Here is a 12,177-nt window from a genome sequence, read left to right on the forward strand (position 1 = left end):
AACGAACACTTCTCTGTCCTTAACTCGGAGCGTCGGACACCTCTCTCTCTCTCTCTCTCTCTCTCTCTCTCGTTGTAATCTAACCAGAAACTTCGTTTTGTTATTATTACTGGAAACAAGCAATGATTTTTTTCATTATTTGTGCTTTTGGACTGTTTTATGTAAACTTTGCCACTGCAAGCTAGTATGTATTCATTCGCTCGGAAACTAGTTCCGCATATGAGGCGTCACTAAAAATCATAGAAAAAATACGACATAAAAAAGTGTCGAAAACTCATCATAACCTCAAAATTTTTGTTGTAATCTAACCAGAAACTTATTATTATTAATACTGTGCTAAACTATAAAGGATTTTTATCATAGTATGAGTTTTTTGAAAAGCGTCGTTAACTCGGAGCGTCGGAAGCGTCAGCGTCGTAACCTCGGAACAAGCGTCGTAACCCAGGACGGATTTTTCCATAGAATATTTAAGAAAAAGCGTCGTAACCTCGGAACGTCGTAAGCCGGAACCGTCGTAACCCGGGGACCGCCTGTATTAGTAAAAGAACATTCATACTCCCTGCAACCCTTGCATACAGTGTGAGGGTCTACCGAAGCTTTCGGCAACCTCACCTTACAGCCTACATTCACACAACGTCTCACAACCATTCCAGAGTCAGACATTTTTAAAGAAAAATCCAAAATCAAGTCCACAAAACAGTCCACAAAGGCGTATGCCAATCCAACAATCCAGATACGTCACCAAAAGTCGGTCAAGAAGATCAATTGCCGGTGGAAAAAAGAAAAAAACCAATCGAGAGGAACCAAACAACAATGTTGATGGCCCGGGCGACAGAAGAATTCTGATTAGAAAACGGGAATGGTTCCTAGTCCTGCCACCCAGGGCAGGGCGGTAGATCACCTGACCTACCGGTAGCGTGTGCCGCGAAATTTGAAATTCTGTCGGAGCGACGGAGGTCTATAGCTAAGTATATATCTGGCAGGGGAAGTTGAATGTATAAAAACCTTACTTTTAATGCTTTGGAAGCATTGAAGACTATGTAAACAGCATTCTTATTGCATTTTTCATAAAAAAAAACTTCAAATATTGATTATTTTGCATTTTTGGGAGTCATATTTCTTCTGCCAGATGAGCGTTGTAGTTGTCATAACCCTGGAACATGCGTCGTAACCCTGGAAATAATTGCTGATGAATATAATTGAAAAGCGCCTTAACCTCTGAACGTCATAAGCCGAACCCATCGTAACCTGGGGACTGCCTGTATTGGATATCATAGCAAACTTCCTGTCCCTAGGCGATTAAAAGTAAGATAAGCTTACAAAAAGTGTACTAATCTAAGCACACTGAAAACACTTGTAAGACATTTGTTAATATTTTCCAATCCTAAGCTATGACCAAAAAACACCACCATATTTGAGGAACAAAGGTATCAAGGCAATCTTGTAAATAGTACAGATGATCGGGTTACGAAAGTTTCGGCTCATGTTGTTTCCTGGTTACGACGAGGTTCCTATAAATGATTAAATAATTCTTGTTTTCAATTCGAGATTATACTATTTTCACGTATTTTTAAGTCATGCAGTATTATACAGAATTGTTTTTGCATGTTAGAAAGGAAAAAATAAAATGTAGATTTATGCAACATTGAAAATTTAGTATTTTTCCCATGCTTTGAAACTAATGAACTTGATAGAATTTTGTCTGATATTGAAGTTCATGAAGTAAACAATGCACACTGCCATCAACTATTGAAAAAATACATACTAAAAATTTTTAGGGAGAAAGGATAGAGAAAATGGGAATTCATCAAAGAACAAGTTAAATCAGGAACATAATTTTAATTGTGACCCTGTCTGTCCGTATCTCTGAATGTTCACAAGTAGGGAGGTGACTGTACATATATTTTACCATTTACGGTGGAACCTCAATTTTCGTAGACTTTTTCTGACAAAATTTTGTCTTCGGTTTCGTACTCTCAGAAATGCTCCTTCCGGGCCCACTGCGTGACTAGGCTCCGTACTAGCTCCCAAACAAAGCATCCCATGTTCTCTCGTGACCCATTCTGCTTTTGTGGTGCTTTTTTATTTGCATACAGTTGCTAAATAAGCCAAAATGAGGCCAAAGACAGTTCCAAGTGCCAGCCCTTCTGTAAAAATGGCGAGACACACTAAAGAATTTAAGAAAGAACTCATAGCAAAGTTTTTGGAGTGTGTTGCATGCCAATCACAGTAAGAAAATACCTAAGTGCCCTGACTGCTAGTGAATTTAGGCCAGCACAGACTGGTTTGAAAAATTCAGAAAGCAAACAGACATACATAATGTGACTACTTCAGTGATTAAGGACATGTTTATAAAGTGGAGTGATGTAAAAGATTTTGTGGAGAATTATTATACCAACAAAGATGTTGTAATCCTTATCTCCAACAGCTTTAATAATAATGCCGTGTTCTACTTTAATAAAATTTTAGAGACAGAAGAAACAAATGTGTCTGGACAGTTTTGTTGTTGTGGGACAGGGGTCCAGGGATTCTCAAGCTGGTCCAAGCCCCAGTAAAAAACGAAAGATGCAAAGTAACCCAGGTAGGTCTTTGATACGTGAAATCCTTCTGGAAGGGGATTCCCCTTCCAAACAATAACCTCTCCTCCTCCTCATCTCTCCATCTTCCATAAAGGTAAGTGATGTTAAATGTTCATTATTCGTTTCATTATTCACTTATATTTATTTCTCATTGTTTTCTGTGTAATACTGCGTTATTCCCTTTAAACTGTATTTTTTGTTTATATTTCTGGGGGCCTGGAACACATTAACCCTCTTATGCCGAAGCGTTAAAAAAAAAATTGTCTCCCGTGTGCCGGAGGTGTTTCAGAGTGAGCGAGGAAGCGTAAAAAATATTTTTTCAAAAAATCACAGCGCGCTTAGTTTTCAAGGTTAAGAGTTCATTTATGGCTCCTTTTTTTGTCATTGGCTGAAGTTTAGTATGCAACCATCAGAAATTAAAAAAATTATCATTATCATATATATAAATAATGCGATATATGATAGCGCAAAAAAGAAATTTCATATATCGTAATTGTATTTCAAATCGCTCTGTGCGCAAACGGTTTAAAGGTAACAGTTACTTTTTTTTCGTTGTAATGCACACTGAATTGCAATCATTTTGGATATAAACACATTGTAAAACGATAAAAGCAACACAGAGAAAATATTATCACAAAATAATGCATGAATTCGTAACGCACGGACGTAAACAAATATTTTTTTCAAAAATTCACCATAAATCTAAATATTGTCCTAGAGACTTCCAATTTCTTTCAAAATGAAGACAAATTATTGAATATTACTATACTTTAAGAGTATTAGCTTACAATTGCAGTTTTCGACCATATCTGACGAGTTAAAGTTGACCGAATGTCGAATTTTTTTTATATATATTTTTTATATGCAATTATTTAGGAAATAAGAAAAAAGCTACAAACTTCCAAATTATTTTTTTTTGTTTTATTCTACATGAAATTGCGCACCATTTTCATATATAAAACTCTATGAAATGCCTAATATGAAATGGAGCAAATATTCCGAGAATGGGAGGTACGCATTTCGGAGATTTGTGGCGGAGAATCCGCGTGCGGAAAAAAGGAAGGAAAGATGTTTTTTTTAAATTCACCATAAAATCTAAATATTTTGCTAGAGACTTCGAATTTGTTTCAAGATGAAGATAAATGACTGAATATTACTAGACTGTAAGAGTTTTAGCTTACAATTGCGTTTTTCGACCATTTCGGTAGAGTCAAAGTTGACCGTACGTGGTTTTTTTTCTATTTATCGTGATTTATATGCAAATATTTCAAAAATGAGAAAAGCTACAACCTTCAATTATTTTTTGTTGTTCTACATGAAATTGAGCACATTTTCATATATAAAACTTTATGTAACGGCTAATTTAAAATGGTACAAACATTACCACAATCGCACATATGATTTTTTCGGGAGAGTTACCACGCGGACGTAAAGAAAATGTTATTTTCATAAATTCACCTTTAATCGAAATATTGTGCTAGAGACTTCCAATTTGTTGCAAAATGAAGGTAAATGCTTGAATATTACTAGAATATAAGCGTTTTAGCTTACAATTGAGTTTTTTGACCATTTCGGTAGAGTCAAAGTTGACCGAAGGTTGAAATTTTGGCAATTATCGTTATTTATATGAAAATATCTCAAAACTAATAAAAGCTACAACCATGGGTTATTTTCAGTTGTATTGTGGGGGCAATGAAAATTTGCCAAACAACATTTTTTTTTCCATTATATAAAACTTTATATAACGGCTAATTTTAAAATGGTGCAAAGATTACCACAATCGCATGATGATTTTTTTCGGAAGAGTTACCGCGCGGACGTAAGGAAAAAGTTTTTTGTTTTTTTTTTTTTTTTTCATAAATTCACCATAAATCGAAATATTGTGCTAGAGACTTCCAATTAGTTGTAAAATTAAGGTAAATGATTGAATATTACTAAAATATAAGAGTTTTAGCTTACAATTGCGTTTTTCGACCATTTCGGTAGAGTCAAAGTTGACCGAAGGTTGAAATTTTGGCAATTATCGTTATTTATATGAAAATATCTCAAAACTGATAAAAGCTACAATCATGAGTATTTTATTGTTGTATTCTACATAAAAATGCACACATTTTCATATATAATACTTCATGTAACGGCTAATTACAATGGTACAAAAATTATGTCGAAAGTGACAAAAATAATTTCCGAGATGTGTCACAGATACTTTTTAGTGCGGCAAGAAAGAAATTCGCGCTTGCGCACCTGCGTAACGATTGTAAAACAAAACAACACCCTTGATCCCATGAACTCCCAGGCATCCCCCAAGGTGTTTGATTCAAAAGTTTTAGGCTGGTAGGCTATAAGTATTTTTTCCGCGAATTAAAAAAAAAAACTTTTGTAAGTCGACGTATACGTCCAGTCGGCACACGGGAGACAAAAATGTCGACGTAATACGTCCAGTCGGCGTAAGAGGGTTAAATTTACATTATTCCTTATGAGAATTATTGTTTCAGTTTTCGTACATTTCAGACTTCATGGGAGGTTTTGGAACGGATTATATACGAAAACTGAGGTTCCACTGTATGTCCTTCATATGTTTTTCTTAGTTCATACATGTCAAAAAAATATTGTGTTTTGACGTTCTAGAATATGACTATTACTGCGTTAGCAAGGTGGGTGATGTAGGTGCTTATTTAGGTATGTATTTCTGACTTATGTCGAATGTCGAGTTGCGACGCATCGTTAGGAACATGTCTCCATCGTAACCCGAGGATTGCCTGTACCAGAAAAATGGCCAAGAAACTTCCTAGCTGTCAAAAGAGGTGAAGAACCAGTTAATCTAATGAAAAAAAACACAGTACTTGTCGGTCTGTCAACATGTACAGGAACCTGCCCTTGTTATATGTGTTCAGGCTGGTGAGAAAACAAACAAAAAAAAAAAAACGAGCAAAGCAACATTAATTTTAAATATAGGTAATTTCAACAACCAACAAATTAATGAAGAAAAGAATTTTAAATAATATAAGAGAGATAAAATAATGCCTCAAGAAGTTATTGGAAACAATTTCTGGAAAGCAATAGTTCAGTTGTTAAGTCATACACCAGGTTATGAACTGTACACAGAAAATTACCAGTTTACTACTAGGGGTCCTCCCTACCGCTGGATGTCCACTCAAACATGTGGTAACCAGTTAACTACTAGGGGTCCTCCTTACAGTTGGATGTCCACTCAAACATGTGATAATGGGAAATGTTTCTTCAGTGAGTGTCCAGACATTAATTCACAATAAAAAATAACATTAAAAACTTATTAAAAAAGCACATACAAAATCATTCCATTTGCATGGTGATTATTTTTTATTATAATTCAATCCATATTCAATTAATTCCCTAACAGCTTATAGTAAGATAATCTGCAATACTAAGGATTCCAATGCTAAGTTGCGAAAGCTAGATTCAAATTAAATCATCTTTACGGCAGTCTGCCCTAAGCACTTTGTCAGTTACCCAAGGCTAGATCAACATAGATTTACTTTGCCTACCTTTCCTTGCTTGAGGCCAACATCACTGCTGACGCTGTGGTATCCTTAGAAGTTTTTATCTGTGGCAATTATTTCTAAGAGCTGCATTTTGTCCACTGGCGAGAAGTAGTGCATTCCTATAACCTGTTTATAAAGCACATAAATTCATTGTACTCAATATAATACTGTACTAAAATGAATATTTTGAAAAAGCCACTATAATTAACTAAAGTTCCACTATTAGATAAATTTACAACAAATATGACAATGGTGCTAATTAAATTTTGAGATGACAAACTGGATTATGTACTCTACAAAACCTTCTCTGGTGGTCTGCTACTGGCAGCTGCAATTTGGGTGATAGGCAGAGCTGAAGTATTAGAAGCAAAGATGCAATGTTCTGGTAAATGGGGTTCAACTTCCTTAATCACTCTGTGCTTCAGGGACAAATCTTCAAACACAGCTTCTATAACCATATCAACATTCTTAAACCCATCATACGTAAGAGTACCTTCTAAGTTGGACATGTATTGGTCAGCAGCAAAGGAGCTAAGCCTTTTTCGTTTAACCTTTTTGTCTAAACCTGCTTGAACTTGATTTATACCTCTTGACAAACCTGCATTATTCATATCTTTCAGAACTGTTGTGTATCCTTTATCAACAGAAACCTGTGCAATTCCAGCCCCCATCAAGCCAGCACCAAGTACAGCCAATGTCTTCGCTGGGCGTTCAGGCTTTCCAAATCTGTTTTTCTTGCATTCTGTCTGTCCATGAAATAGTCCAATAAGACCCCTGCATTCTTTAGTGACTGCAAGTTCACCAAATCCTTTGCTTTCAGCTTCAAAGCCAACCTTAGGTCCCTTGTCGAGTCCAGTGCGAATAACTTCAAGGATTTTAAGAGGAGCCGGATACAAACCACCAGTAAGTTTCATTACAGAACCTTTGGCTTTCTTGAAGACTTGATCTTTGACAATATCATATTGCAGAGCTGTATTCATGACGTTTTCCATTAAGTTCTTTGGTCCTCGTTTGGCCTTCAAGTCGCCACTCGCTAGGTCTTTGGCAGTTTTGATGGCTACTTCTTCCAGATATTGCAAGGTACGAACATCTGGATTTTCAACGCCCGGTCCTAGAGGGTTAACAAGACCGTCAACCAATCCCATCTTCTTTGCTTTATCTGCTTTAATAGTTTTACCAGTAAGAGCCATGTCAAGAGCATTAGGCAATCCTACAAGTTTAGGTAAACGCTGTGTTCCGCCACTTCCTGGCAAAAGGCCCAGCATAACCTCGGGCAAACCAAGCCCTGCCTTATCTTTGACTGCCAAACGATAGTGACAGGCCAAAGCTACTTCTAAGCCACCTCCTAAGGCACTACCCATGATTGCTGCAACAACAGGTTTCTTGCTTTTCTCTATCTGGAATAATATATCTTGACCACCTTTTGCTAAAGCTGCTGCTTCTTCAGCTGTCTTACATCGTTCTAACATTGATATGTCTGCACCAGCAATGAAACATCCTGGCTTCCCGGATATGATGACAGCCGCTTGAATTTCATTGTTCGTTTCAACCTCTTTCAAGATTGATTCCACCTCCTCCATAACAGGCTGATTCAAGACATTGACTTTCCCTGGTGAATTGACAGTTACTACACCTACACCATCTTTAACAGTCAAGTTGACATGTTGCCCAAGGGCTCTTGCTGACAAAGATAAATACCTGTTGTTTACCCGTGCAACTGAAAAGATAAAAAATATAAAAAATTAATTTAACATTTATTTTTCTAACACTTACCTCTCCATTTTATAGTGTGTACTTCCATGCCAGTATTAGTTCAAAAGATTTTTTTAAAAAATGAGAACACTCAGTTTTCTATGAATATGTTTCCATCCATCCTTACCCTACCAGCGGAATGATAGGTACAGTCACATTACAAAAATATTGCATCAGTTGTCTTAATCTTTCAAACAATAGGTACACTATATGGAAATATTCAGCAAGCGGTATCTGGCAACTAATCACTTGGTGACGCAGGCGCATGATGTGCTATGGTGACAGACTAAGTTTCTGTTAGTTGATTACAACCTGGTGAAGGTTGCCCTAGAGCAAGATCCTTTTCCTGCACACGACTGGATTACTCCAAAACAAAAAACCAAGTCATTTGCTAATGTATGTTATGGCAGACGAGCTAATTAACATTGTTTAAAGCAAATTAAAATCATTATTGCTCTTTTGTATTTTTCCTCTTCAATAATTGTGGTATTCATTTTTCTTGTAAGTCGGACTAACCATTATCTTTGGTTTGAATAGGGGTTTATTTTAGCTCTCAAAATTGTATGCCTATATATTTTGTGTTTACAGCATTAAAAACTAAGCTATTTCTTCAATTTTTTTATCATAATCAAAATATATATTAAAGAAAAAAAAGTAAAATAAATGTTGGCTTGCCTACTGATCCTTGCACCTGGTCTGTGAAAGGCAGAGAACCCTATAATGTGCAGTATGATTTTATTTTCTAATTATTTGTGTGGTGTTCGATATAACCATAATGTGTTCTTTTCCAGCTGTTATGTCAAATATATAACTGATCATTTCAGTATTGAATGGCCTAATTCTGAAACCGTCTGGCTGAGAACTGAATTAGTCACTCCTTGAGAGGAAAATGTTTACTCTCCTTAATGAGGTAAAACAGAAAAACAAAACTGTATTGGTAATGGGTGGTAGATAATATTGACAGTGAGCACGAGGTTAAAACGTAACATTAAAAAATTTCATTTAGTAGTAAAATATCAACTGATAAGTTCAATAAATGGTTCAGCATGTAATTAAGTGTAACTCCCAAAGCACTGATAAATATGTTCACACAGATGTTGTTACCAGTTTCAATCATTCTAGGCCTGTGACTCTCATTAAACCCTTCATTTATTATATATGTAAAAAAAAAAAAAAATCTAATTTCCTCCTCTGGTATGTCTGAAATTCTTCCATCAAATATTTAAAAATACTTTGTCAATTTAACATTTTTTTATAATAAACAGAAAATTAGCATATGTAAGACATATGTTATCGTGCATCAACACCAGTCTCCTCAAAATTTGATGTTCCAGGCATGCCAACCGAACCGCACACTTCAGTGCATTTCACCACCCTTCAGTCAAGTGAAATGTATTTATATTAATTTCAGGAAGTTATAAATTATATAATATTTTTAATATATTTCATAAGCTAACTTGAAAAAACGTGACACGAGGGGGACAAAGCAAAGATTAATAGAACAGAAATGCTTAGTAAGCATGAGTGCACAGGCAAATATTGTAAAGCAGAAGGTAGCACAGGAACAGGCCGCATAGGTGAAGCATGCACAAAGAAAATGCCATATTGCCAAAGATAGCGCAGGTGCTATTGGTACAATTGATCCCCATGTAAGTGAAGCATATACAGAGCCTTGCACTCTCACCAACAGAAGGAAAACCTTTACCGGGGCACATCACACAGTAGTGGGATGCAAAGATGTATGGCGCTGTGGCAAAAGGGCCAAAACTGCGCTAGACCCATGACAACTATATGTAGCTGACGAATCACCCGAGAAACACGAGAAAAGGAAGAACCTCCTCTAGACACATCTCTAGAAACTACAGGTTCTTTAACACAAGTCCTAGACTACGAATGATCCTTATTGTCATTCAATTTACATACTAACATTATCAGAAAGACAATAAGAATCATTACTAACAAGATGTCCTGATGCTGCTAAGCAGTAATTTCAGGCTGAACAGAGAAAGGGGACAATGGGCCACACCACTCCCTCACATGTCCTGGGTCCCTCTTGCTCCAAGCCATGAGGGAGCGAGACAAGACATGCCAAGGACATGGCTATTCAGGAGCAGGGGCACTGACCCTTCCTCTAACACAGAGGAGTTATCCGAAACCAACTGAGACCATAGGGATGGCAACCCCAATAAAATATTCTTTGAAACTTCAGCCTACTGATTTATAAAGCCTTTAAACCCTTAATATCTGACTCATTTCTATCAAACCTTACGTCCTGAATCAATTGGGAAGCTCTAGTAGGAGTAACAGAATGAAGAGGAGGAGGTTCTAACAAGGGTACTAGAAGGGGAATGAGACATATCATGCACACCCTTAGCACTAACCTTAGCAGACTTAACCTCTTATTTCTTTTGCTGCCTTTGCAAACAATCAGCCTCTTTATTTATGACACTTCAGTAATTTCACCATAAATTCATTTGACTAATATTCACATACTTGACAATGGTCATTCACACTAGGTACACTCTTTTCCTTGACATTTCACACGAGCCCAGGTAACTAACAATCCTCTTCTGAAACCGGCAACATAAGTAGACTGAACTGCTATGGGTGTCTGTAACTATCGTTCCCCTGGTGGGGGTGGGGGAAGTAGATGGATAGAAACATTCATAAACAACCGAGTATTCTCATTTTTTTAAATCTGTCCAACTACCACTGGTGTGGAAGTAAAAGCTATATGATGGAGAGGTAAGAATAATTTAAAAAATTATGAATATTGCATTAGCCAACTAAATACAGCAAAAGTTATTTACTTTCAATTGTATACCGTACCATAATGCATTGTAAACTATTGGATTACTAATATTTCTGCTGTTTTGCAATGATTTTATATTTCAACTCAAACCAATTCGGCTTAGAAAAATTTACTTTTCACAGTAGGCTAATTTGGTAATCAACAATATGAAGGAAATTTACCAGGTATATAAGTGGTTTTATGAGGCAGTTTCAAACACACTGAACATCTTTTATTTAAAACCTCAATTTTTGGACTAAGCCACCACACATATCAAAGGATGCAATTTAAACTTTAATGTTGCAGCCACTTGCGTGAATGCTGTGTTTAGTACTACCAGCTCAACGGGCAGCAGAAATATTTTGGTACTAATAGTAAATTTGCAGTAGGTTTTATCAAGCTTTTCCTAATTAAGCATATTGGGGCGGCTTAGACTATAAAAAATAGCACATTTTTGGAGTGAACTCAGAGTAGGGGGAGAGGCAGGTGTGAGAAATCAGACAATGAAAAGGGGCCAAACCTAATCTTCCCTAAAATGCTTTATTCTGGCAGTATTTAACAACACTGGCTTTTACCTTGGAAATTTATCTTTCCGGTAGATCTAGGTAATAACTCCACGTAAGGTATTTCTTTGGAAGTTACAGTTACCTATAGTATTTGCGTTGCTTATTAAGAATTCACAGTTATTTTTGGGGGGTAGATCGTAATTAACCCCCAAGGGCTTGTACCAAACACGGTGATATACATTTGACGCCCAAATGCCTAGGTCCCCCTTCCCTTACCGTAGGTTAGAGTTGTACAGCATAATTTTCCCAAGTGATTTACCCCACCCAAAACCCCGCATTTCCATCGGGTCCCCCTTACCGTAGGATAGAGTTCAAAGGAAAATTCTAGGTTAATTACAGTCGACACCCAAAAACTAAAGTTAAATTGTAAATAAGCAACCAAAATACTGTAGGAAACTGCAACTTCTCACTAAATACCCGCAGTGTCTCTAATACTTAGATTAACCAATGTGAGGTCCATACCCAAGAAAAAGTTAACTACCTAACCTCAGTTAAGATGCCTGCCCTGACATGGCTGCGGGGGGGGGGGTTATCAGGAACAGTAAATTTGCGACATACTTTCAAATGAACGCCATGTGTGTCTAGTATTACTTAGATTGGTAGATCTAGGGTACTAATCCGCGGCGGCCTAGACTATGTCAGTTGCGGTTTTTCTATGCAGTTTTACCTCCTGAACAAGAAATTTAAGTAATATTTATTCGGACGCCTGTAATTAACCCCGAGGGGCTCCTACTAAACACGGCGAAAACACATTAGACGCCCCAATTCCTGGTGGCTTTCATATTAGAGTGGACGAACGATGTGGTCATGCGGAATGCTTCTGTAGAAATACCCTTAGATTAACCTTTTCTGATGTTCATCATTGCTTATAGGGGGGTGGGGGGTGCTAGGACCCCTCGGCCAGGTCAGGGCACGGAGCCCTAAATGGCATTAGGAAGCTAGGCCCTGGTCATTATAGGAAAGTGTGT

At 36.9% G+C, this 12,177-nt stretch overlaps 1 protein-coding gene across 1 annotated transcript in view; it reads right to left on the minus strand.

Annotated features, from left to right (window-relative positions):
* LOC135200989 (trifunctional enzyme subunit alpha, mitochondrial-like) overlaps positions 1 to 12,177 on the minus strand; it is a gene marked incomplete at its 3' end in the record, with an annotated part of 34,412 nt that overhangs the window by 21,542 nt on the left and 693 nt on the right. The window contains 2 exon segments of the mRNA XM_064229784.1: positions 6,104 to 6,226; positions 6,403 to 7,817. Of these exon segments, the coding sequence (XP_064085854.1) occupies positions 6,104 to 6,226; positions 6,403 to 7,817 (1,538 nt within the window).

Source organism: Macrobrachium nipponense, chromosome 27 (genome assembly GCF_015104395.2).
Source record: "Macrobrachium nipponense isolate FS-2020 chromosome 27, ASM1510439v2, whole genome shotgun sequence".
In the NCBI taxonomy this organism is placed as follows: domain Eukaryota; kingdom Metazoa; phylum Arthropoda; class Malacostraca; order Decapoda; family Palaemonidae; genus Macrobrachium; species Macrobrachium nipponense.